Here is a 25647-nt window from a genome sequence, read left to right on the forward strand (position 1 = left end):
AACGAACCAAAACCGAAGAAGAAGAAACGAGCGAGTCGGAATAAGATAGTTGTATTCGTGTGGTGTAATATATGTAATATAGTGTTCTTATGCTTTATGATATATGTAAAAATTGCTTGTATTAATAAGTATTTTTTTTATGAATCTAACTCTTGTCTATTTTACAGTTTAAAAACACAAAATGGATAGACAACCCAATATTTTAAGAGACCTACCCGGAGACATGATTGATGAAATCTTGTCTAGAGTCGGCCAGAATTCTTCGGCACAACTATTTAAGGCGAGATCAGTTTGTAAGACATTCGAAGAACGTTCCAAGAATGTCTTGGTTTATAAGAGACTTTCGTTTGAAAGATGGGGGATATCACATTGGGAAACCCATAAGTTACGATGTGTTTACTTTGACGCATATATTGCGGGGAACCCAAATGCTATTTTACGCAACGGGTTAAGAAATTATTTTGACTCAATATATCCGAATATTGGACTTCGTGATTTAGAAAAAGCGGCTAACATGCAACATAAAGAAGCATGTTATGCTTACGGATTAGTAATGTTCGCTTCTCACCAAAGTGAGAACAAGAACATCGGGCTACAACTATTAAACAAAACGTTTCCACAAGTGACGGAGTCGGTAATTGGGGTAAGAAATGAGGTTTTTAGATTATTACGGGACTGTTGGACATTACGTAACCCTCGTCCCTTTGATGACGTTACAACACGCTGTCTTATCAACGGCCATAACGGTTATGTTGCACAAGACCAAGGATGGGAAGTAGTCCTAGTAAAACCAGAATGCATGACTTGTTTCTGGACGTATGAATTACGTGTCTTTATTGCCTTTGCTGAACGACTTGTGTACTAGCTAGAATTGTCTTCACAACTATCTTGTATCAAAGTTATTGTGTGCTATATTTCATGCTTTATGTAAAATAAGCGGTATTGTAAGTTTGTAAAATATTGTATAAAAGTTTGAACGCGAAATATTATTATAATCAGTTTTTCATATAGAATTGTAGTAGTTGAATTGTATATTAGCTACTAAGTATGAACTTAACGGGTAGGTACTACCCGAATTTAAACTTATAAAACGCTAATATGAAGAAAAAGCTTTTATAAATGAGTTCATATTATGCTACGAAATACTATTAACTACTCTTAATATTCTGTATGATTAACTTGTTCCATTTAACTATTTTGAAGGAAATGGCACCGACTACTCGACACACCGTGAATATGAATGAAGAGGAATTCCGTACTTTTCTAGCTTCAAACATAGCCGCAGTACAGGCTGCGCTACATACCAACAATAACCTTGGATCTAGCAGTACAGGAAATCGTGTAGGATGCACCTACAAAGAATTCACTGCCTGCAAACCTTTGGAATTTGATGGAACCGAAGGACCGATCGGATTGAAACGGTGGACCGAGAAGGTTGAATCGGTGTTTGCCATAAGTAAGTGTACTGAAGAGGACAAAGTGAAGTACGCTACGCATACCTTCACAGGTTCTGCGTTAACATGGTGGAATACCTATCTAGAGCAAGTGGGACAAGATGATGCGTACGCACTACCGTGGTCAGCATTCAAGCACTTGATGAACGAGAAGTACCGTCCCAGAACCGAGGTCAATAAGCTCAAGACAGAACTTAGAGGGTTACGAACCCAAGGATTTGATATTACCACGTACGAAAGACGATTCACAGAATTGTGCCTATTGTGTCCGGGAGCATTCGAAGATGAGGAAGAGAAGATCGACGCGTTTGTGAAAGGATTACCGGAAAGAATCCAAGAAGATATAAGTTCACACGAGCCCGCCTCCATACAACAGGCATGTAGAATGGCTCACAAACTAGTGAACCAGATTGAAGAAAGAATTAAAGAACAGACTGCTGAAGAGGCCAATGTGAAGCAAGTCAAAAGAAAGTGGGAGGAAAACGGTGATAAGAATCACCAATACAACAACAACAGCAATTACAACAATAATCGCAACAATTATCCCAACAATCGCAACATCAATCGCAACTACAACAAACGGCCCAACAACAACAACAACAACAACAACAACAACAACAGCAACTACAACAATCATCCCAACAACAATAATAACCGCAACAACAACAACAATCAGAAGCAGCTATGCCAAAGGTGTGAAAAGAATCACTCGGGGTTCTGCACCAAATTTTGCAACAAGTGTAAAAGAAATGGTCATAGCGCGGCGAAGTGTGAGGTCTACGGACCAGGGGTTAATAGAACGAAAGGAACAAATGGTGTCGGAACGAGTAATGGCGGAGCAAGTAGTGTCGGAGCAAGTTATGCCAATGTAGTTTGTTATAAATGTGGAAAACCAGGCCACATTATTAGAAATTGCCCGAACCAGGAGAACACGAATGGACAAGGCCGTGGAAGAGTTTTCAATATTAATGCGGTAGAGGCACAGGAAGACCCGGAGCTTGTTACGGGTACGTTTCTTATTGACAATAAATCTGCTTACGTTTTATTTGATTCGGGTGCGGATAGAAGCTATATGAGTAGAGATTTTTGTGCTAAATTAAGTTGTCCATTGACGCCTTTGGATAGTAAATTTTTACTCGAATTAGCAAATGGTAAATTAATTTCAGCAGATAATATATGTCGGAATCGAGAAATTAAACTGGTTAGCGAAACATTTAAGATTGATTTGATACCAGTAGAGTTAGGGAGTTTTGATGTGATAATCGGTATGGACTGGTTGAAAGAAGTGAAAGCGGAGATCATTTGTTACAAAAATGCAATTCACATTATACGAGAAAAAGGAAAACCCTTAATGGTGTACGGAGAAAAGGGCAACACGAAGCTACATCTTATTAGTAATTTGAAGGCACAAAAACTAATAAGAAAAGGTTGCTATGCTGTTCTAGCACACGTCGAGAAAGTACAAACTGAAGAAAAGAGCATCAATGATGTTCCCATTGCAAAAGAATTTCCCGATGTATTTCCGAAAGAATTACCGGGATTACCCCCACATCGATCCGTTGAATTTCAAATAGATCTTGTACCAGGAGCTGCACCAATAGCTCGTGCTCCTTACAGACTCGCACCCAGCGAGATGAAAGAACTGCAAAGCCAATTACAAGAACTTTTAGAGCGTGGTTTCATTCGACCAAGCACATCACCGTGGGGAGCTCCTGTTTTGTTTGTCAAGAAGAAAGATGGTACATTCAGGTTGTGTATCGACTACCGAGAGTTGAACAAACTTACCATCAAGAACCGCTACCCACTACCGAGAATCGACGACTTATTTGATCAACTACAAGGCTCGTCTGTTTATTCAAAGATTGACTTACGTTCCGGGTATCATCAAATGCGGGTGAAAGAAGATGATATTCCAAAGACTGCTTTCAGAACACGTTACGGTCATTACGAGTTTATGGTCATGCCGTTTGGTTTAACTAATGCACCAGCTGTGTTCATGGACCTTATGAACCGAGTGTGTGGACCATACCTTGACAAGTTTGTCATTGTTTTCATTGATGACATACTTATTTACTCAAAGAATGACCAAGAACACGGTGAACATTTGAGAAAGGTGTTAGAAGTATTGAGGAAGGAAGAATTGTACGCTAAGTTTTCAAAGTGTGCATTTTGGTTGGAAGAAGTTCAATTCCTCGGTCACATAGTGAACAAAGAAGGTATTAAGGTGGATCCGACAAAGATAGAAACTGTTGAAGAGTGGGAAACCCCGAAAACTCCGAAACACATACGCCAGTTTTTAGGACTAGCTGGTTACTACAGAAGGTTCATCCAAGACTTTTCCAGAATAGCAAAACCCTTGACTGCATTAACGCATAAAGGGAAGAAATTTGAATGGAATGATGAACAAGAGAAAGCGTTTCAGTTATTGAAGAAAAAGCTAACTACGGCACCTATATTGTCATTGCCTGAAGGGAATGATGATTTTGTGATTTATTGTGATGCATCAAAGCAAGGTCTCGGTTGTGTATTAATGCAACGAACGAAGGTGATTGCTTATGCGTCTAGACAATTGAAGATTTACGAACAAAATTATACGACGCATGATTTGGAATTAGGCGCGGTTGTTTTTGCATTAAAGACTTGGAGGCACTACTTATATGGGGTCAAAAGTATTATATATACCGACCACAAAAGTCTTCAACACATATTTAATCAGAAACAACTGAATATGAGGCAGCGTAGGTGGATTGAATTATTGAATGATTACGACTTTGAGATTCGTTACCACCCGGGGAAGGCAAATGTGGTAGCCGATGCCTTGAGCAGGAAGGACAGAGAACCCATTCGAGTAAAATCTATGAATATAATGATTCATAATAACATTACTACTCAAATAAAGGAGGCGCAACAAGGAGTTTTAAAAGAGGGAAATTTAAAGGATGAAATACCCAAAGGATCGGAGAAGCATCTTAATATTCGGGAAGACGGAACCCGGTATAGGGCTGAAAGGATTTGGGTACCAAAATTTGGAGATATGAGAGAAATGGTACTTAGAGAAGCTCATAAAACCAGATACTCAATACATCCTGGAACGGGGAAGATGTACAAGGATCTCAAGAAACATTTTTGGTGGCCGGGTATGAAAGCCGATGTTGCTAAATACGTAGGAGAATGTTTGACGTGTTCTAAGGTCAAAGCTGAGCATCAGAAACCATCAGGTCTACTTCAACAACCCGAAATCCCGGAATGGAAATGGGAAAACATTACCATGGATTTCATCACTAAATTGCCAAGGACTGCAAGTGGTTTTGATACTATTTGGGTAATAGTTGATCGTCTCACCAAATCAGCACACTTCCTACCAATAAGAGAAGATGACAAGATGGAGAAGTTAGCACGACTGTATTTGAAGGAAGTCATCTCCAGACATGGAATACCAATCTCTATTATCTCTGATAGGGATGGCAGATTTATTTCAAGATTCTGGCAGACATTACAGCAAGCATTAGGAACTCGTCTAGACATGAGTACTGCCTATCATCCACAAACTGATGGGCAGAGCGAAAGGACGATACAAACGCTTGAAGACATGCTACGATCATGTGTTATTGATTTCGGAAACAGTTGGGATCGACATCTACCGTTAGCAGAATTTTCCTACAACAACAGCTACCATTCAAGCATTGAGATGGCGCCGTTTGAAGCACTTTATGGTAGAAAGTGCAGGTCTCCGATTTGTTGGAGTGAAGTGGGGGATAGACAGATTACGGGTCCGGAGATTATACAAGAAACTACCGAGAAGATCATCCAAATTCAACAACGGTTGAAAACCGCCCAAAGTCGACAAAAGAGCTACGCTGACATTAAAAGAAAAGATATAGAATTTGAAATTGGAGAGATGGTCATGCTTAAAGTTGCACCTTGGAAAGGCGTTGTTCGATTTGGTAAACGAGGGAAATTAAATCCAAGGTATATTGGACCATTCAAGATTATTGATCGTGTCGGACCAGTAGCTTACCGACTAGAGTTACCTCAACAACTCGCGGCTGTACATAACACTTTCCACGTCTCGAATTTAAAGAAATGTTTTGCTAAAGAAGATCTCACTATTCCGTTAGATGAAATCCAAATCAACGAAAAACTTCAATTCATCGAAGAACCCGTCGAAATAATGGATCGTGAGGTTAAAAGACTTAAGCAAAACAAGATACCAATTGTTAAGGTTCGATGGAATGCTCGTAGAGGACCCGAGTTCACCTGGGAGCGTGAAGATCAGATGAAGAAGAAATACCCGCATCTATTTCCAGAAGATTCGTCAACACCTTCAACAGCTTAAAATTTCGGGACGAAATTTATTTAACGAGTAGGTACTGTAGTGACCCGAACTTTTCCATGTTTATATATATTAATTGAGATTGATATTTACATGATTAAATGTTTCCAACATGTTAAGCAATCAAACTTGTTAAGACTTGATTAATTGAAATATGTTTCATATAGACAATTGACCACCCAAGTTGATCGGTGATTCACGAACGTTAAAACTTGTAAAAACTATATGATGACATATATATGGATATATATATATATAGTTAACATGATACTATGATAAGAAAACATATCATTAAGTATATTAACAATGAACTACATATGTAAAAACAAGACTACTAACTTAATGATTTTTAAACGAGACATATATGTAACGATTATCGTTGTAAAGACATTTAATGTATATATATCATATTAAGAGATATTCATACATGATAATATCATGATAATATAATAATTTAAAATCTCATTTGATATTATAAACATTGGGTTAACAACATTTAACAAGATCGTTAACCTAAAGGTTTCAAAACAACACTTACATGTAACGACTAACGATGACTTAACGACTCAGTTAAAATGTATATACATGTAGTGTTTTAATATGTATTTATACACTTTTGAAAGACTTCAATACACTTATCAAAATACTTCTACTTAACAAAAATGCTTACAATTACATCCTCGTTCAGTTTCATCAACAATTCTACTCGTATGCACCCGTATTCGTACTCGTACAATACACAGCTTTTAGATGTATGTACTATTGGTATATACACTCCAATGATCAGCTCTTAGCAGCCCATGTGAGTCACCTAACACATGTGGGAACCATCATTTGGCAACTAGCATGAAATATCTCATAAAATTACAAAAATATGAGTAATCATTCATGACTTATTTACATGAAAACAAAATTACATATCCTTTATATCTAATCCATACACCAACGACCAAAAACACCTACAAACACTTTCATTCTTCAATTTTCTTCATCTAATTGATCTCTCTCAAGTTCTATCTTCAAGTTCTAAGTGTTCTTCATAAATTCCAAAAGTTCTAGTTTCATAAAATCAAGAATACTTTCAAGTTTGCTAGCTCACTTCCAATCTTGTAAGGTGATCATCCAACCTCAAGAAATCTTTGTTTCTTACAGTAGGTTATCATTCTAATACAAGGTAATAATCATATTCAAACTTTGGTTCAATTTCTATAACTATAACAATCTTATTTCAAGTGATGATCTTACTTGAACTTGTTTTCGTGTCATGATTCTGCTTCAAGAACTTCGAGCCATCCAAGGATCCATTGAAGCTAGATCCATTTTTCTCTTTTCCAGTAGGTTTATCCAAGGAAATTAAGGTAGTAATGATGTTCATAACATCATTCGATTCATACATATAAAGCTATCTTATTCGAAGGTTTAAACTTGTAATCACTAGAACATAGTTTAGTTAATTCTAAACTTGTTCGCAAACAAAAGTTAATCCTTCTAACTTGACTTTTAAAATCAACTAAACACATGTTCTATATCTATATGATATGCTAACTTAATGATTTAAAACCTGGAAACACGAAAAACACCGTAAAACCGGATTTACGCCGTCGTAGTAACACCGCGGGCTGTTTTGGGTTAGTTAATTAAAAACTATGATAAACTTTGATTTAAAAGTTGTTATTCTGAGAAAATGATTTTTAATATGAACATGAAACTATATCCAAAAATTATGGTTAAACTCAAAGTGGAAGTATGTTTTCTAAAATGGTCATCTAGACGTCGTTCTTTCGACTGAAATGACTACCTTTACAAAAACGACTTGTAACTTATTTTTCCGACTATAAACCTATACTTTTTCTGTTTAGATTCATAAAATAGAGTTCAATATGAAACCATAGCAATTTGATTCACTCAAAACGGATTTAAAATGAAGAAGTTATGGGTAAAACAAGATTGGATAATTTTTCTCATTTTAGCTACGTGAAAATTGGTAACAAATCTATTCCAACCATAACTTAATCAACTTGTATTGTATATTATGTAATCTTTAGATACCATAGACACGTATACAATGTTTCGACCTATCATGTCGACACATCTATATATATTTCGGAACAACCATAGACACTCTATATGTGAATGTTGGAGTTAGCTATACAGGGTTGAGGTTGATTCCAAAATATATATAGTTTGAGTTGTGATCAATACTGAGATACGTATACACTGGGTTGTGGATTGATTCAAGATAATATTTATCGATTTATTTCTGTACATCTAACTGTGGACAACTAGTTATAGGTTACTAACGAGGACAGCTGACTTAATAAACTTAAAACATCAAAATATATTAAAAGTGTTGTAAATATATTTTGAACATACTTTAATATATATGTATATATTGTTATAGGTTCGTGAATCAACAGTGGCCAAGTCTTACTTCCCGACGAAGTAAAAATCTGTGAAAGTGAGTTATAGTCCCACTTTTAAAATCTAATATTTTTGGGATGAGAATACATGCAGGTTTTATAAATGATTTACAAAATAGACACAAGTACGTGAAACTACATTCTATGGTTGAATTATCGAAATCGAATATGCCCCTTTTTATTAAGTCTGGTAATCTAAGAATTAGGGAACAGACACCCTAATTGACGCGAATCCTAAAGATAGATCTATTGGGCCTAACAAACCCCATCCAAAGTACCGGATGCTTTAGTACTTCGAAATTTATATCATATCCGAAGGGTGTCCCGGAATGATGGGGATATTCTTATATATGCATCTTGTTATTGTCGATTACCAGGTGTTCACCATATGAATGATTTTTATCTCTATGTATGGGATGTGTATTGAAATATGAAATCTTGTGGTCTATTGTTACGATTTGATATATATAGGTTAAACCTATAACTCACCAACATTTTTGTTGACGTTTAAAGCATGTTTATTCTCAGGTGAATATTAAGAGCTTCCGCTGTTGCATACTAAAATAAGGACAAGATTTGGAGTCCATGTTTGTATGATATTGTGTAAAAACTGCATTCAAGAAACTGATTTCGATGTAACATATTTGTATTGTAAACCATTATGTAATGGTCGTGTGTAAACAGGATATTTTAGATTATCATTATTTGATAATCTACGTAAAGCTTTTTAAACCTTTATTTATGAAATAAAGGTTATGGTTTGTTTTAAAAATGAATGCAGTCTTTGAAAAACGTCTCATATAGAGGTCAAAACCTCGCAACGAAATCAATTAATATGGAACGTTTTTAATCAATAAGAACGGGACATTTCATAGCTCAAGGTACAACTACTTTTAATGGTAATTATATTCCTGAACATTTCGATTTTTTAGAGAAAGAAATGATGCACTTCGTAGGCAGTCGTTTACTACTTTACAAAACTATACTTCGACTATACGTCAGTAATATGTTTAGACAACTTTTGTAAATGTATCATTGATTTATATAAAAGTCGATACATGAGATCTCCCACAGCAACCGATGTTGCACGATTATATAGTGCACATGAGGAGAAGCATGGATTCAAGGGTATGCTCAGTAGTATCGATTGTATGCATTGGGAATGGAAGAATTGTCCGGTCGCTTATAAAGGACAATACACTAGGGGTGATCACAAGAAACCGACGATTATGCTTGAAGCAATGGCTTCATATGACTTGTGGATTTGGCATGCCTTTTTCGGGATGGCAGGTTCTAACAATGATATCAATGTTTTGAATCAGTCACCGGTTTTGATGCACTAAAGAAGGGAACAGCTCCATCTGCACCATTTGAGGTTAATGGTCATCAATACACCAAAGGTTATTACCTTGCCGATGATATATATCCTGATTGGGCGACACTGATCAAAGGAATGTCGTGCCCCACAGATGAACCAAGGATTAAGTTCACAAGATTTCAAGCAAGTGCACGAAAGGACATAGAGAGGGCTTTTGGTGTTCTTCAAGGGTGATTTCATATTTTAAGTCAACCTTCACGGAATTTGAAAGTAAACAAGATGCGAAGAGTAATGGAATGTTGTCTCATTTTACATAATATGATTTTAGAAGACAATGATTTTGCGTTATGTAAATGGGAAGAAAGGTTTATAACCGAGGAAAGAGCAAATCGAGCCAAACGAGTTAGGAATAGATGACGTGATCAAGACGTTGTCACAAGAGAAATAAGGGATAGGGCGGTGAACGACCAGCTGACTGAAGATTTAATCGAGCATATTTGGAATCTTCCAACGGCATTTCGACCAACGAATTAGTATTTATTTATTTATGTAATCTTTAAGATTATTATTATTTTATATTGTATTTTTTTATTAATTATTTTATTTAATTATTTGTATTTTGTTTTTATTATTAATAAATATCTTATTTTCAAATATTAAATAATGTGTTAAATTATATATAAAAAATGCAAAAATTAAAAACTGGTGGACCCTACTGAAACTGACACTGAAAACTGACATTTTAGGTTAAAAATGTCAGAAACTGACACTGCCCAGTCATAGTCAGATTGCACTTTTTGGCCAAAAAGCGTCTCAACTGTCTGTGACGTCACAGTCAGGGTTAGGAATGGTCTAAGTAGGATTTATAACTTGAAAATGTATCATATTTTGCAAGTTAAATATTATATGCATCGACTTAGAGTTTTTATTTATGTTTTAAAAGTGTTTATTGTATGTTTTTTAATCATACAAATTGATGTTTTTTTTTAAGTTACATACGATAAAAAGATGATGGCAAAAAGTATGGGGCTACTTCACTAAAAGATGCCCCAATTGAGCGGCTTAATTTTCTATATATTTTTTTTTCTCTATCTTCGTGGTTCTTAGCTTCCTTTTCAATTCTTTTTCCTTGTTACTCTTTATTTATGATATAAAACAATAATGAAAAAATATTGAAGAAGTAGTGACCGGAGAGCAAATGAAAAAAGAAATGAATTAACGGTGGATAAAGAGATCGACTAAAAAAATAGCCCCAAATTTGTTTCTGATGTTTGCTTAAATATTCTCTTTTATAGTTTGGATTTTGGACCAAGACCAAATAAATATAAATATTACAGTAATAAAACTTTATAACTCTATACAACAACAATACAACAATACCTGCGGTATGGGAAGGTGAGATGTTATTATAATCCTTCCTATATTCTAGAATAAAGAGAAGTCATTTTTCCATCCCGAGTGAAACACTCCAAGAGTAGAGAAAGTCCTTCCTCTCTATGTTCGACGGATAAAGAGATTGCTTCCAAGAAGACCTCCGATCAAAAAAAAAAGAAGAAAAAAGATATATATATATATATATATATATATATATAAAAGCTTTTTTTGGGGGAGTAATATTTTTTGTTTTTTTAATTTTTTTTTTCAACATTAAGATCACATGAAAATATGAACATTTAAAAAAGACACTTTGTGACGAATGTTATTATTTTGGCGGAAAATCGCGCGAAGAAAAATAAATGATAACATTCATCATGAGTAATGTTTTAATTAAAGTTTATTTGCATCATTTTGTTTTCATCTTGTGTGAAGTGTTTTTTTTTTTTTTAAATTTGGTCGATTTAGAGTTTAGGGTTTAGGGTTTATTGTTTTCGGTTTAGTCCCTAAACCCAAAACCCAAAACCCTAGACCCTAAACCCTAAACCTTAAACTCTAAACTCTAAACCGTTCGTGTTAAAAATTCAATCTAAACCCTAAATCCTAATTTTTAAACTCAAAACTCTAATTTCTAAACCCTAATAGCTAAACCCTAACTTTTAACTCTTAATTTCCAAACCCTAATTTCTAACCCCTTAAAAAAAATTCAGAAGCAAAACATTCATTACAAGGAATGTTATCATTTATTTCTTCGAGCGTTTTTGTGCCAAAATAATATCATTTATTACAAAATGTCTTTTTTAATTATTCATATTTTCATGTGATCTTAATGCTTGGAAAAAAAAATTAAAAAAAAATGAAAAAAAAATTACTTCCTCCTACTTTCCTTCAAAAAAAAAGTGTTTCCCTCTTGATTAAAACACTATATATATACATATATATATATATATATGAGACGCTATAAAAATGGCAAAATCATTCATGGATTTTAAATCATGTCTGAAAATCAATTCAAGCCCCAAATAGCAGTTAAGTCACTAATAAATTGACGTTTGCTAATGAGTGTAAATGCATATAATGTGTTTTTGATTATGTAATGCACTAGTTTATGTAATTAAGTGTAATTTTGTAAGAAGGTGAAAACTAAAGAATTTAAAAAAAAAAAATTATCTTAAGAAAAGGCAAAGATGTAATCATTTAAGATTACAAGAGTTTTTCATCCATTTTAGAAAGGTTTTTCATAACCAGATACACCAAATTAAATAACAAAATTAACAAGAAACTAGAGTATAATTCAAAATTTTATAAGTACTGTTTTATTTCCTTTCCATTTCTATTACTCAAATTTCAAAAATTGAAATAAAATGAGATACTTAAAAAAAATAGAGAGTAGTAAATAGCAAGGTTGCAAAACTCGTTATTAAAGGAGTAATCGGTCGGGACTTTAAAAAGAGTAATCGGCAATTCGGGGATTAGTCGGTGATTAATAAGATTATAATTTTTATATATTAAATTTTAAATTTTAAATTATGTGTAAATATAAAAATAAAACCATAAACATAAATATAGATTTAACATGATTTAAAATTGTTCTTTTTGTTCAAAAACTCTAAAATTCTAGTTTAAATTCAATTAAAACGTTGATTAATTTTGACTTTGGCTGACTTTGATATGCAAATTTGATTTAAATGACGATTAATTAAACGGATTTTGGAAAATTGAAACGAAGGATTCTTAAAAAAAAAAAAAATTCGGGAATTAATCCAAAGTAATTAGTTTTTTTTTTGTGCAACAGTGGTTAATGGATTAAAGATTATTATGTGATTAATTTGCAATCAAAAAGTTTTAACCTGAGCATCCACTAATTTCGATCGTAACAAATAAAGAGACTGAAGTACATCTAAGTTCGTTGAACGTGCTCCTTGTATTCTCGTTTTTAATAAGGCGAAAGGGTATTCGACACGTGTTTTATGTTTAACACAAAGATTTAGTAAATGTTATTTATCAATTTAATATTAACTTGCAAATGCTACATTTTAAATATTTGTATATTCTACATTTCTACTTCAAACACCTAAAGATAAATTATACTCGCGTGTTCCGAGGATGAGGGCATCTACGAAATTACGAAAAAAAACACCGGAAAAAAACAGGGCTAATTTGTTGATTCCAAAAAATTTTTTATTTATTTTTTTTTTTAACTATATATTACGTAGTATATTTTATGTATATTTGTGAACCGTATGTATTTTTTTTTTTTTTTTTCGTTTCAAAAGCTAAATAATAATATGGGCTCACATTATATTTGATGGACTAGTTTAGTAGACTATGATTTACGGGCTTGTTAAAGGAAAAATAAAAGGACCGAACTCAAAAAGCATTATAAAAAAAGATTTGTTGTGAATAATTTTTGGTAAGCAAAGAAACTCTCTATAAACGAGCACATTTGCTCCCTATAGAAGGTAAAACCTACGGTAATTAAGCTCCTCGAGCGCGAGACCTGATACGTGGTGAATTGCGCATTATACGCACCCTACACTCACTTTTTTAACAATTATGAATAGTTATAGATCATTTTGTTACCCCATCAAAGAATATACTTTGACAACATTTAAACTGCTCATAAGTCATATCCCAACCTTTACACATTTTTCACAATTTAAATCAGTTTTAAACTACATGTAGTCAGCTATATACTTAGGATCAACTTGATACAAGTCTAATCACCCTTAATGCACTTGAGGTACCAAAACTATTATGAAGCTCCTATATTTGTTGCAGGGTTCACCGTAATAAAGCTCATTCAGATATATAATCTAGAACTGATCATAATTACATGCTCAGTCTTTGCACTAACACATACACCATCATATACACATCTTAATCTCAAAAAAGCATAAAAGAAAATGGTATGTGTTTGACACATGAAGTCATGAACCAAAGAGCTGTTTATACATGTTTCAATAGCAACATCAGTTAGCATTTTGGAAGGTCCACTACCATGTTTCAATAGCTCCTCCCACTATTTTGCACAACATAGTTCGTTGTCAAAAGCTTGGTAAAATAAAATAAAAAACTACAAAACTATTGCAAATACAAATATTTATATATTAACTAATAGACAAAACACTGTTTTACTATTCATCAATAGTAATCAGGGGTATTTTCGCCATTTCACTATTTTTTTTTTGTCCCCAACGATAAAATAAGCAACTTTCGTAAAAGAACCAACCCTTCAATGTTACCAAAAGATGTCGAAAAAAAAATTCTTTTTTACAAAAAAATCAACCAACTTTTTTTCCCTTCCTCAACGATAAAAGAGGCAACTTTCATAAAATGAACAACCCTTCAATGCTACCAAAAGATATCGAAAAACATTCTTTTTTACAAAATACATCAACTAACTTTGAAAAAAAAACGAACGTTAAAAGAAGCGACTTTCACAAAAGGAACAACCCTTCAATGTTAGATGTCGAAAAAAATTCTTTTTTACAAAATAGATCCAGATTTTTTTTTTTTTACTCGCATTCAAAACGGAGCCCCCGGCGCGAAGCGAGGGCTCCACAACTAGTATTAACTAATAGACAAAACACTGTTTTACTATTCATCAATAGTAACTAGGGGTATTTTCGTCATTTCACTATTTTTTTAAATTTTTTTTTGGGTCCCCAACGATAAAATAAGCAGCTTTCGTAAAAGAACCAACCCTTCAATGTTACCAAAAGATGTCGAAAAAAATTCTTTTTTACAAAAAAATCAACCAACTTTTTTTTTTCTTCCTCAACGATAAAAGAGGCAACTTTCATAAAATGAACAACCCTTCAATGCTACCAAAAGATGTCGAAAAACATTCTTTTTTACAAAATACATCAACTAACTTAAAAAAAAAAACGAACGTTAAAAGAAGCGACTTTCACAAAAGGAACAACCCTTCAATGTTAGATGTTGAAAAATTCTTTTTTACAAAATAGATCAAGACTTTTTTTTACTCGCATTCAAAACGGAGCCCCCGGCGCGAAACGAGGGCTCCATAACTAGTTATAACTAATTTCACAAAATAGAAAATTGCTACCAAGCCTTTTTACCCATCAAACGCGTTCAAAAAGCTGTAACCAATTACCAACCTATCTATAAAAAATTACATTTTATTAAAAAAACCTGACGCTCGTCAAATACCTAGAGCATTTATGATAAAACTAGTGAAATGACCGTGGAATCACGGTTTTTTAAACAAAACAGTTTAATGATATATTTTAGGTATTAAGTGAATTTAAACGCTAAAGTCATTTAGTTTAATGACCCGACGGATTCCGACTAAGAAACTTCTCGTTGTTTTTACAAACACATTGATGTACTTAACTTGGTCAGAATAATTGAACTACATTTATTCTCTCACCATCATCTTTCAATTTTCATCATAATTACTATTTTCCTTGTCATCAAAGACTACATAGAACCTTTTATTGAGACGTGTATTTCGTATACATATATAACGTAATTAATCTCGTAAACAGAACTCATATTTGAATTTGAATAATAATATAATAATAATTAATGAGAGTGAATTTTTTCTCCAAAAACATTAAATAAATAAATTAGTAGATTTAATTTAATTAATCATTAATTAGATTAATGACATCACCTTAAGGACTTAGATTTTTTTCTTTTTCTTTTTGATTTTTTTTCTTAACAAATGAATTAGCCTAATAATGACATCATCATTACAGGATTTTAATAGAAACTATAGATATATATTATCATTTAAATTTTACATAAGTAACATTATAACATAATAAAAATGTAGATGTGTTAAGTAACATTATAACATAATAAAAATGTAGATGTGTTACATGATAGTAGTGTTGATCGTCTATATTTTCTATTGAGATTTTTTCCCTTCAAACTTACATCCCCTTATCCGGATCCAAACAAACAAAAGCTAATGAACAATATATATCATGATTTCATTGTATCACGTTAGATATCATGTCAATGCCTACCTTCTGTTCCTTTGATTAGTATCTTGTGCAGGTCCCAAGTCCAACAACTCCGAATTCATCCATAATCTCAATGTATTTCAACATCTAGCAAGCTACACATAAAATTAAAATAAACACATGAAGCTAATGTAAGATAATATACTACGAACTACTGAGTATTAGCCAAGGAATAGACCATTTATGTTGTTTGCTTTGAGTTAGAGTCGCTATGTAGATGACTACAAAAAACATGTTTTATTTGGCTACTATCTAGTTTTATATTGTAATTTGGCCCTATAAGTTACTGCAAAATATACCAACTAATTTCTAAAGTTAACATCAGTAAGGTGTGGTGTCAAATCCGTAACAAAAAAACCTCTATCCCCATTACAATTAGTTGACAATCAAAATTTAAGCAAATGATACTATCAATTTCCATTAAAGCCACGTATTCAAACACATATTATAATAAAAAGAATTACCAAAAAACTTCAAATCTAACAACAACGGATCTTACCTCATACGGAGTATTCGATTGTACGTTTGAATAGGCTAGCAGCAGTTTCACTTCACCATCTAATGGCATTGATAAATTGTAAGTATATTAAACAGCATCCTTCTAACGAATTACAAAAAAAACAAAAAGAAAAAAAAAACAGATATACCAAGAAAACCTATTGATTAACAATAGTAAAAAGAAAGTATAATGGTTCAAACTTTATAATACCTCATGCTGAAAAAACTAAGTGTTATAATCTGAAGGTTTCTTAGAATCAGATGATATCTATATCTATAATAAACAAATTAAGTGTATAAAACACCCAGAAATAAAAGGACAATAAGAAAACAACGGATAACTACAACAGGTTGAAAGAAACATTTTTGTAATAAAAGTAAAGTGTGCTTTTATATATCTTCAAAGCATGTATATACAAATACATATTTCCATTAACAAAACAAACAAAAGATAAGCACTACGTAAAGTAGCAAGTAAGAGAAGTTCATACATATGAATGCATTTCTCTTAGACATTTCATCAAACACATTGTATGCACTTTCAGGATGGCTATTTATCTTCATTTTTAAGCATCTGCAATTGATCTATCATAAAAAATTGTGAGACAAACCTTCAGTTGTATGGCCTCTATCTGATAGAAATTTCACCTTTTAAAATCCATCAAAATGGCTTGTGGCTTGTCTTCAACTAAGCAACAAAAAATTATATAAACAAAGACACCAAAATAATTACCAAACTGTTACCAATCAAATTTCAAGCACATAATCAATTATCAAAACACATTACTGAAAGTAGATGAGGAGGAAAATGTTCAAGAAAACCTGGCCCATAAAGCTCTTGCAGCCAACCCTGGAAAATAAGATCACCTCCATTTGCAGCAACTCTATGATATGAAACACAAAAAAGTTGCATTAAGAAAACATTCAAAAAGAAAATAATTCAGATATCCACTTGAGGTAATGTTTGAACTCCCAAAGCTTGATTACTATAATTTCTTTTAAGTGACTTGATATAAATAGAAAGCATGCAGGCATAAGCACCTTAAATAATTTGTTGGTGAGCATACAAACCCAAAGGTTGTAATTGCTATATTATTAAATTCAAAAACCTTTCAGAGAGATGAAACTCAGCAAGCTCCATTTTAGTTTTTATGTCCAAAATAACAAATCATTAATGTACTAAATTTGTTTGACATAAACAAAAAGTACCTTATCTATAACAAAGAAGAAAAAAGTGTTTGATTTGAATAATAGAAGTACCTTGTACATGACTTCGACTCCTTGAGTCCTTATTTGTATTACTCCATAAAAACTAAGCTTATGTTCATATGCGTAAAAAAAAATGTTGCATCAAACGCAAAAAAGAGATTAGACTAACAAATACTCACCAGACTTATAATCAACATTAAATCCAGCTCACCATATAAAGACTCTCTTTAATCGATGACATTTGAATGAAAAGACTATTCAACTGGCTTATAAAGCTTCAGATTATAACTCCATTTGATTAACACAAACCCTAGAAATCAATAACCCACAAAACTAGCAATCCAGGAGAACCAACCAAGATCTGAGAAACCCAATTCAAATACAAACAAAAAACTATAATTTATACGTAAAAATAATAATAATTTTGAAACCAATTTTTGAAATCAAACTAAAGCCATAATTTTTTTTTTCGAAAGGCCAGAAATATTAATAGCACGAAACGGGCCAAGGGGGCCAAACCCATTACACGAGAGTCACGAGAATTATACAAGACTTACAGCCACGAATAATTTGGAAACTAAAAGGGAGGTTGCAGAGCTAGCAACCGAGAACACTAACTAGTAAAAACATGAAACGACTTGTATAGTTAACCGACACAAGACCAGGGATCACTAATCCAATTAAGCCACTCGAACTTTCGATCCTTTATCCGATTTGAAGTCCACATGAACGATTTAAGTTGAATCTCCATAAGAGCCGTCGCGCTACTCCAACACTTGTTTTTAAAGACTTTTTGGTTTCGATTACTCCATATAAGATATGCACAAGACCATTCCACTGCTTGCCATAAACGCGAGTGTAGTGGGGATAGGACACGGTTACATCTCCCACGAAAGGATTCGCTTAAGCTAAGATTTGAAACCGCACCTAAACCCCACCAATTATACACTTTCAACCAAATCTCATACGAATGCCGGCAAAAGAACAAGGTGTGGTCAATTGTTTCCACATCATCATCACACAAAGGACACCTAACGGAATCAAGATCGATACCTCGTTTGTCGAGTTCGGTACGAACCGGAATCCGCCTTTTAAGGACCCTCCATATGAAGATTTGCACTTTTGCCGGAACAAGATTATTTACCAAAGTTTCCATAAGTATTGAGAGTTCCTTTGTAGAAAACTTCCCATTCGAGGATAAGTTCCAAGTCCAAGAGTCCCTGATCAAGTCCCGTTTAACATACGCATCAATTTCATTAATTAAAAGAGTCAAATCAGTCGATGTTCTGCCCGAAGGTATCCGCAGCCAGTCCCACTGTTTCGTGCAAGTCTGATCAGCCCATAACAGTCGATCCTTAACAGCCGCATCCTGATTCGCGTCCAAGAAAAATAGCCTTCTGTATTTATCTTTAAGCAGCTTCGGACATAACCACGCATCAGTCCAGAATTTCGTATCAGCACCTGTAACACCCCAGCTTAACATGACCACAATATTGTCCGCTTTGCCCGTAGGCGCACGGCTTTTTCTTGGCGACCACACACGAGCAGCACTTTCCCAGGAGGTCACCCATCCTGGTAGTGCTCTCGCCCGAGCACACTTAACTGCAGCGTACTCACACATCTGCTCTGCCTGTGGTCCCAAAACGCGTTGTGTCATTTAAGCGTGAGTATTGCCTTATAATCCCATGATCACTCATGTTCGTGGGTGATGTGGGATTTGCCTAGGGTGTTACATTCACCCCCCCTTAGGGACTCATCATCCTCGATGAGGTTTGCCCCACCACCCCCAACGGCACATGAGTGGCTCTGATACCATTCAGTAACACCCCAGCTTAACATGACCACAATATTGTCCGCTTTGCCCGTAGGCGCACGGCTTTTTCTTGGCGACCACACACGAGCAGCACTTTCCCAGGAGGTCACCCATCCTGGTAGTGCTCTCGCCCGAGCATGCTTAACTGCAGCGTACTCACACATCTGCTCTGCCTGTGGTCCCAAAATGCGTTGTGTCATTTAAGCGTGAGTATTACCTTATAATCCCATGATCACTCATGTTCGTGGGTGATGTGGGATTTGCCTAGGGTGTTACAGCACCATCTCCAATAAGCTTTAAAAACGAACTTGAAAAGTTAACGCCGAGTTTCTCAAGGTCATGTCCTGCACGCACAATATTAAACCAAACGCCACTCTTTCCTATCGGGCGGGAAAGGCCCGAAGGAGGGAGTAGCCCATTAGAACCATGTATACTTTTAATAATCGCCACCCAAAGGGAGTTAGTCTCGGATTTTGATCTCCAAAACCACTTCCCTAAGAGGGCAAGGTTTTTACACCTCAACGACCCTATATTAAGGCCACCCGTATCGTAAGGTAAGAGAACCTCATCCCATTTAACCCAAGCCAATTTGGTACTCTCACTCGTCCCGCCCCAAAAGAAGTTACGCCTAATACTCTCAAGACTTTTAATGACACTCAAGGGAGCACGAAAGAGCGAGAAAAAATAAAGTGGTAAACTACTCAAAACGGACTTAATTAGCGTCAACCTTCCACCAAATGAAATCGTTCGAGCCTTCCAATCCGAAAGTCTAGAATTAAATTTATCCACCACGGGTTTCCAATTTTCAACCCTATTCATATTTCGACCAACGGGAAGACCTAGATAAGTAAATGGAAGCTCTCCACTTTTACACCCCACTTTATTGGCTAAGCGATCTACATCCTCTTTTGCCACCCCTAGACCGAACAGAGAGCTTTTGTGATAGTTAATTTTGAGACCCGAGACGTTCTCGAAACATTTGAGAAGCTTCATTAAGCTTAGAAGATTATGTTTGCTCCATTCGCCAATGAAAATAGTGTCGTCCGCGAATTGTAAATGGGAGATAAGGACATTATTCGAGCCAATTTCCACACCTTTAAACAAACCACTTGAAATTGCCTTCTTGGATAAATAGTTCAACCCCTCCGCCGCTATGATGAATAGGAAAGGAGACAACGGGTCGCCTTGCCTAACTCCTCTTCCAATAGAGAACTCGTTGGTCGGGGCACCATTAACAAGAATAGAAATCGTAGCCGACTTAAGACATGCCAAAATCCAACTCCTCCATTTTGAACCAAATCCCATCCTTTTCATCATCTCGAGAAGAAAATCCCAACATAAACTATCAAAGGCCTTTTCGAAATCGACCTTAAAAACTAAGCTTTTTTTCTTATTCCTTTTCAAAAATTCAATAGACTCGTTTACAATGAGAACGCCATCGAGAATGAATCTACCCTTGATAAACGCGCTTTGTTCCTCGCCTATTAAGTTTGGAATGACTTTCCTTAGCCGAATCGATAAAATCTTTGCAAGTATTTTATAGTAGCTACCAATTAGACTTATCGGACGAAATTCGCTAAGACATAAGGGATCCGAGACCTTTGGAATTAATGTGACGAACGAGGTGTTACAACCCTTAGAAATCTCACCATTATCTCCGAACCAATTAAGCGCCTTGACAAGATCATCTTTTATTAGATCCCAATACATTTTAAAAAATTTGAGATTAAATCCGTCCGGACCCGGGGCTTTCGAGCTACCACACTCACCAATCGCTTCAAACACCTCCTTTTCTGTAAAAGCACCTTCTAGAGAAACGGACTGCACATCAGTAAGCTGAAATGGCAGGGGCTGCTCCTGGTCAGACGTCGAGCAGGTCGCTAGCTTCATTTTTTCAAAACTTCTTTTTTCAAATTGGGCCTTGAAATGTCTAAACGCTTCTTGTTTAATGATTGCCGGATCGTCTGTCCATAGCCCATTAACATTAAGCCCCCGAATGTTTCGTTTTGAAAGTCTTCGTTTAATAAAGGAGTGGAAATACTTGGTATTTTCATCGCCTTCGAGGGCCCACTTGATACGAGACTTTTGTTTTGCCATGTTGGATTTGACTTTTTCTCTGGCAATCCAGTTCTTCCTAGTCAACATCCATACATCCCGTTCATCGTCCGTTAGATTTCTAGTTTCAGCTATACATTCCCATTTACACGCGGCCTCCTTTAGATCCTCAATTTCTTTATCAAGTTTCCCGAAAGTTACTTTGCTCCATTCCTTTAGCGCGTTCTTGACATTTTTTAATTTATTCCTAAACACACAATCAAGTCTTTGCCCCGAAACAGCCACATTCCATGCATCTTTAATAACCTTATCCGACCCTTCGGTTGTTAACCATTCATCGAATACCTTAATTGGTTTCGGGCCAAAATCGATTACACGGTCTCTTAACACAATAGGACAATGATCCGACAACTTGCGTTCTAGAGCGATGGCTGATAACTCACCCCATAAGTCATTAAACTTTTTGAAAATCAGAAACTTGTCTATTTTGCTGAATTTAAGCCCATTATCACAGATTCTCGTAAACCTTTTCCCCCGAGCGGCACTTCTATTAAACACGATCGATTAATAAAATCATTAAACCACGCTGCTCGTCTTTCAATAAACTCGCAATTTTTCCTTTCCACTTGGTCTCTTACTTCATTAAAGTCGCCACATATGCACCAAGCCACATCATACGTACCTATAAAGGATTCGAGGCTCGTCCACAATTTCAATTTATTAGAATCGTCGTGTGGACCATATAAATTAACAATAATAGAAACATCATCTTTCCCCACCCATTTACCCATGACAGCAATGTAATGGTCTCCCGTGAATGATTGTTCTGCCACAAATTCGTTATTATTCCATATTAACAAAAGACCACCTGACTTCCCAACTTTTTCTTTTTGTATAAACCCAAAATCATCAGACCCCCACAAAGAGTACACCCAATTTTCATCTACTATGTTGCATTTTGTTTCTTGAAGAGCACAAATAGAAGGATTTTCACGAAAAATTAACTTTCTACAGTCCCCGAGTTTACTATTCTTACCCGACCCAAACCCACGTATATTAAAGGATAGAATTTTCATAACAAATTAAATGGAGCGAAACGAAATAGAAGGAAGGGTTAGACCTGAGCATGATCCTCCTCCCAGACTACACCGATTTGTTTTGCAAAGTCGCCAAGGTCACCCATTCCAAAGCCGCTGCTTGAATTAGCTGTTTCATTCCCTTCAGCTCTATAAGGTTTTTTCAATTTGGCCGATTTGGAGTGGCTAATTTTGAGGCTGTGGGTTTCACCTCCCACATTGCTAGACCGATTTTGCTTCTTTTTCCCATCTTGTCTTTTCCCATTCTTTTTTTTCGATCTAGCCAAACACTTTAGCCTCATTAATTTGGGCGCAGCAAACCAGGTACCCGAAGCATGGCTGCCTTCCCTTTGATTCTTAGAGTCTCTGCTTTTGGTGCGTTTTGGAATAATAGATACTTCTAGGTTTACTCCGTCGTCACGTAATTCAACACTTGGAGTATTAGATTCGATTTCATCTTCAGAGTTTGAGTCCTCGTTAATAACCATGTTCTTCAGCTTGTTCTTATTTTTCTTTTTTCTTTTGCTATCTGCCGATTCAGAACAGGGAATTGGGGAAAACACCTCGTAATTATCCTTCTTTAAATTAAATGTTTCCTGAACAACCTCAGTTGGGCCTCTTGGGCCAGAAGGGACTTGGTTACCAGGCTCTTCAGTTATGGGTACCTTAAGTGGCTCATAATTATGAGGCCCACTTGGAATTTCATTCCCATGGCAGACACCAGTTTTAGATTGACCCAATAAATCTCCTTCCACTGGCCCAATGGGCCCATTATCACCACCTGGACTTCTATCGAACGGGATATCCACTATTTGGATTATAGGTGCTTCTTTGTGAATTGTGCCACCGTAACTTTTTGCTTGGTCATTACCTGTGCCGTTCGAGAGATCCACGCCATCGTCAAAAGGATTACTTTTTGTATTCCCCACGTTATTACTATGGATGTTCCCCATGTCAAAACCATTGCAGCCCGATGCTTCATCTTCCAAGGCGATATTCCCCTTCCCAACGTCGTTTGCCTTTTCGTTTCCTGATGACATGTTACCGGAATTATGTCTGGTACCTTCAACGTTTCCGGTATCATTCCCAGATCTCAGTTCAATATCTTCATCTGACTGACTACTAGATAATTCATCTTCTGAGCTGTATCCTTTATCTTCATCCGACCACACACTACTACAATTATCATCCATGTCAATCTCGACGATATCATTCACGTCTTCCAATACATTAACATAGAAAATTGATGATCCTGCCCTTAATTTAACTGTTTCATTGATCAAGTGTATGCCCCTTAACTTAACTAAAACTTTCCCAAACAGTAAATTTTGGTTACCCATGAATGAACAATTATACAGCTCATAGATAGGACCATACCATTGTGCTATCCTTTTGTACACACTCTCCTTCCAGAATCTAACCGGAACCCCCATTATACTCAACCATGTTAATCTTCCTGACGTAAAATATGGACCATTGCCAAGCTTAATATTCGTGACCCATTGCCTAATACTATGAGACTCGTGATCCAGGATGTTTTTCACCGCCTCTTCATGCTCGAAAATAAGCATAACTTCAAGTCCACCCAGGTACTTTAAGTTATAATTTACCAGACCTTCCTCATCACAGATTGATCGAAAGTTCTCCAGATATTCCACCTTTTTAACTTCTCCCACAATGGCATTGTTTAATAACACCGAATTATCATCTTCTGTTGGTATATTGACCACTCGTTCTTGTGGAATTACCTTTGCTTCAGTGTGACCCTCCACAACTTTGCTATTCCCTGCTCCTCTCTTATTCAAGATTGTTTCTCTTAGGTCGTATGTTCTCATTCCGGGATTTCTCACCACGTCACTGAACTTGCGATCATCTTTGTAAGCGTATGGTGGAACATAGTGGTTTGTATTACCCTTAGCATTCTCTTTTCTTGTATTACCCTTAATATTCTCGTCCTCCACCCTGGATTTGTCTTGGCGGCTGTTGTTTCCTTCATCTCTTACATTGCCATTGCCATTAGATCTATCAAATGCTTTGAAAACTCTTAGGATAATACCATCAATCTTGATTTCCCTTAACTTGGTGAGTAGATTATCTTCATCCTTAACATCGCCAAACCGAACAAAAGCAAAACGTTCCCCATTCCGAAGCCTTTTTTTTGCGATGTACACATCCCCAACCTTCCCATATTGCTTGAACATCCTCCATAGCTCAACCACGTTCCATTCCTCCGGAAAGTTGAAGAACATGAACGATTTGAGCCGGTTTCCGGTTGAACGCGAATTAACCTTCTCGTAGTTACCACCGTCTTGATTCCTAACCCTAGACGTGCTCCCTTTTGATTTTTGTTTGTACCTCACCTCTCTCCATTGAAGTTCCTTACTTTCTCTCTCTAAGTTTTCTCTCTCACACAAGTTTTCTCTCTCACACATTTTTACCTAGAATGGTAACTAAAGCCATAATTTACATCAAATAATAATGAAATTATAAGCAAAACAATGCAAGAATTAGCCATACCTTTAGCCAAAACACAAAATTCTTGAAGCTTTATGAGGGTTATATGAAATTTATTGTTTTCCGAAGAATTTTTACAAACGGCAGAGATCAGACTAAACCTGAAGCAGATTTATAAGGACAACTTTGTATTCTCTTTTGATTGTTAACCCTAAAATGAAAGAATGAAAAGTAGAAGAATTTTTACCTTTTAGATCTGAAAAAAATCTTGGGTTAGCACCTTTTGGAACTACATATCACCTTTTGGATCTCAATTTGTAATTACTCCGTATATTAAATTATATTAAAAATCGAATAAGCAAACGTAGATGTAGATGGAAATTGAGATTAAGAGAGAGAAGTGGGGCAGTGATTTTAAATTAGGGTTACTCCATTAAAAAAATATTAACAGGGTGCGTTATTTATTTGTTGTTAATTTTTTAAAAGGTTAATTAATTAGTATTAATGACATCATCAAGATAGCTTAGATTTTTTCTTTTCTTTTTTTGAATTATTTTTAAACTTGAAAAATGTGTATTTATGATATCATCATTTTTAGCATTTTAATAGAAACTATAGAAGTCCTAGATTCAAAATTGTTTGCAGT

At 35.3% G+C, this 25647-nt stretch overlaps 1 protein-coding gene and 1 long non-coding RNA gene across 4 annotated transcripts; one reads left to right on the plus strand and one right to left on the minus strand.

Annotated features, from left to right (window-relative positions):
- Window positions 1-9265: 9265 nt before the first annotated feature.
- LOC139846299 (uncharacterized) lies at window positions 9266-9759 on the plus strand. The gene is made up of 2 exons (XM_071835950.1): window positions 9266-9497; window positions 9530-9759. Exons 1-2 carry the CDS (start codon window positions 9266-9268, stop codon window positions 9757-9759), a joined length of 462 nt encoding a protein of 153 aa, XP_071692051.1.
- A 5989-nt stretch (window positions 9760-15748) lies between these two features.
- Window positions 15749-25372, minus strand: LOC139882898 (uncharacterized). Of its 3 annotated transcripts, none has more exons than XR_011771823.1 (5): window positions 25249-25372; window positions 25065-25162; window positions 17655-17964; window positions 16396-17278; window positions 15749-15991 (listed from the first exon to the last, which is right to left on the minus strand). It is a non-coding gene; the product is annotated as an uncharacterized lncRNA (long non-coding RNA). The 3 variants fall into 3 exon arrangements; XR_011771824.1 differs by having other exon boundaries at window positions 16396-16454; window positions 16886-17964; XR_011771822.1 differs by having other exon boundaries at window positions 16396-17964.
- Between the last annotated feature and the right edge of the window lie 275 nt (window positions 25373-25647).

This window comes from Rutidosis leptorrhynchoides, chromosome 1, assembly GCF_046630445.1.
Source record: "Rutidosis leptorrhynchoides isolate AG116_Rl617_1_P2 chromosome 1, CSIRO_AGI_Rlap_v1, whole genome shotgun sequence".
Lineage (NCBI taxonomy): Eukaryota > Viridiplantae > Streptophyta > Magnoliopsida > Asterales > Asteraceae > Rutidosis > Rutidosis leptorrhynchoides.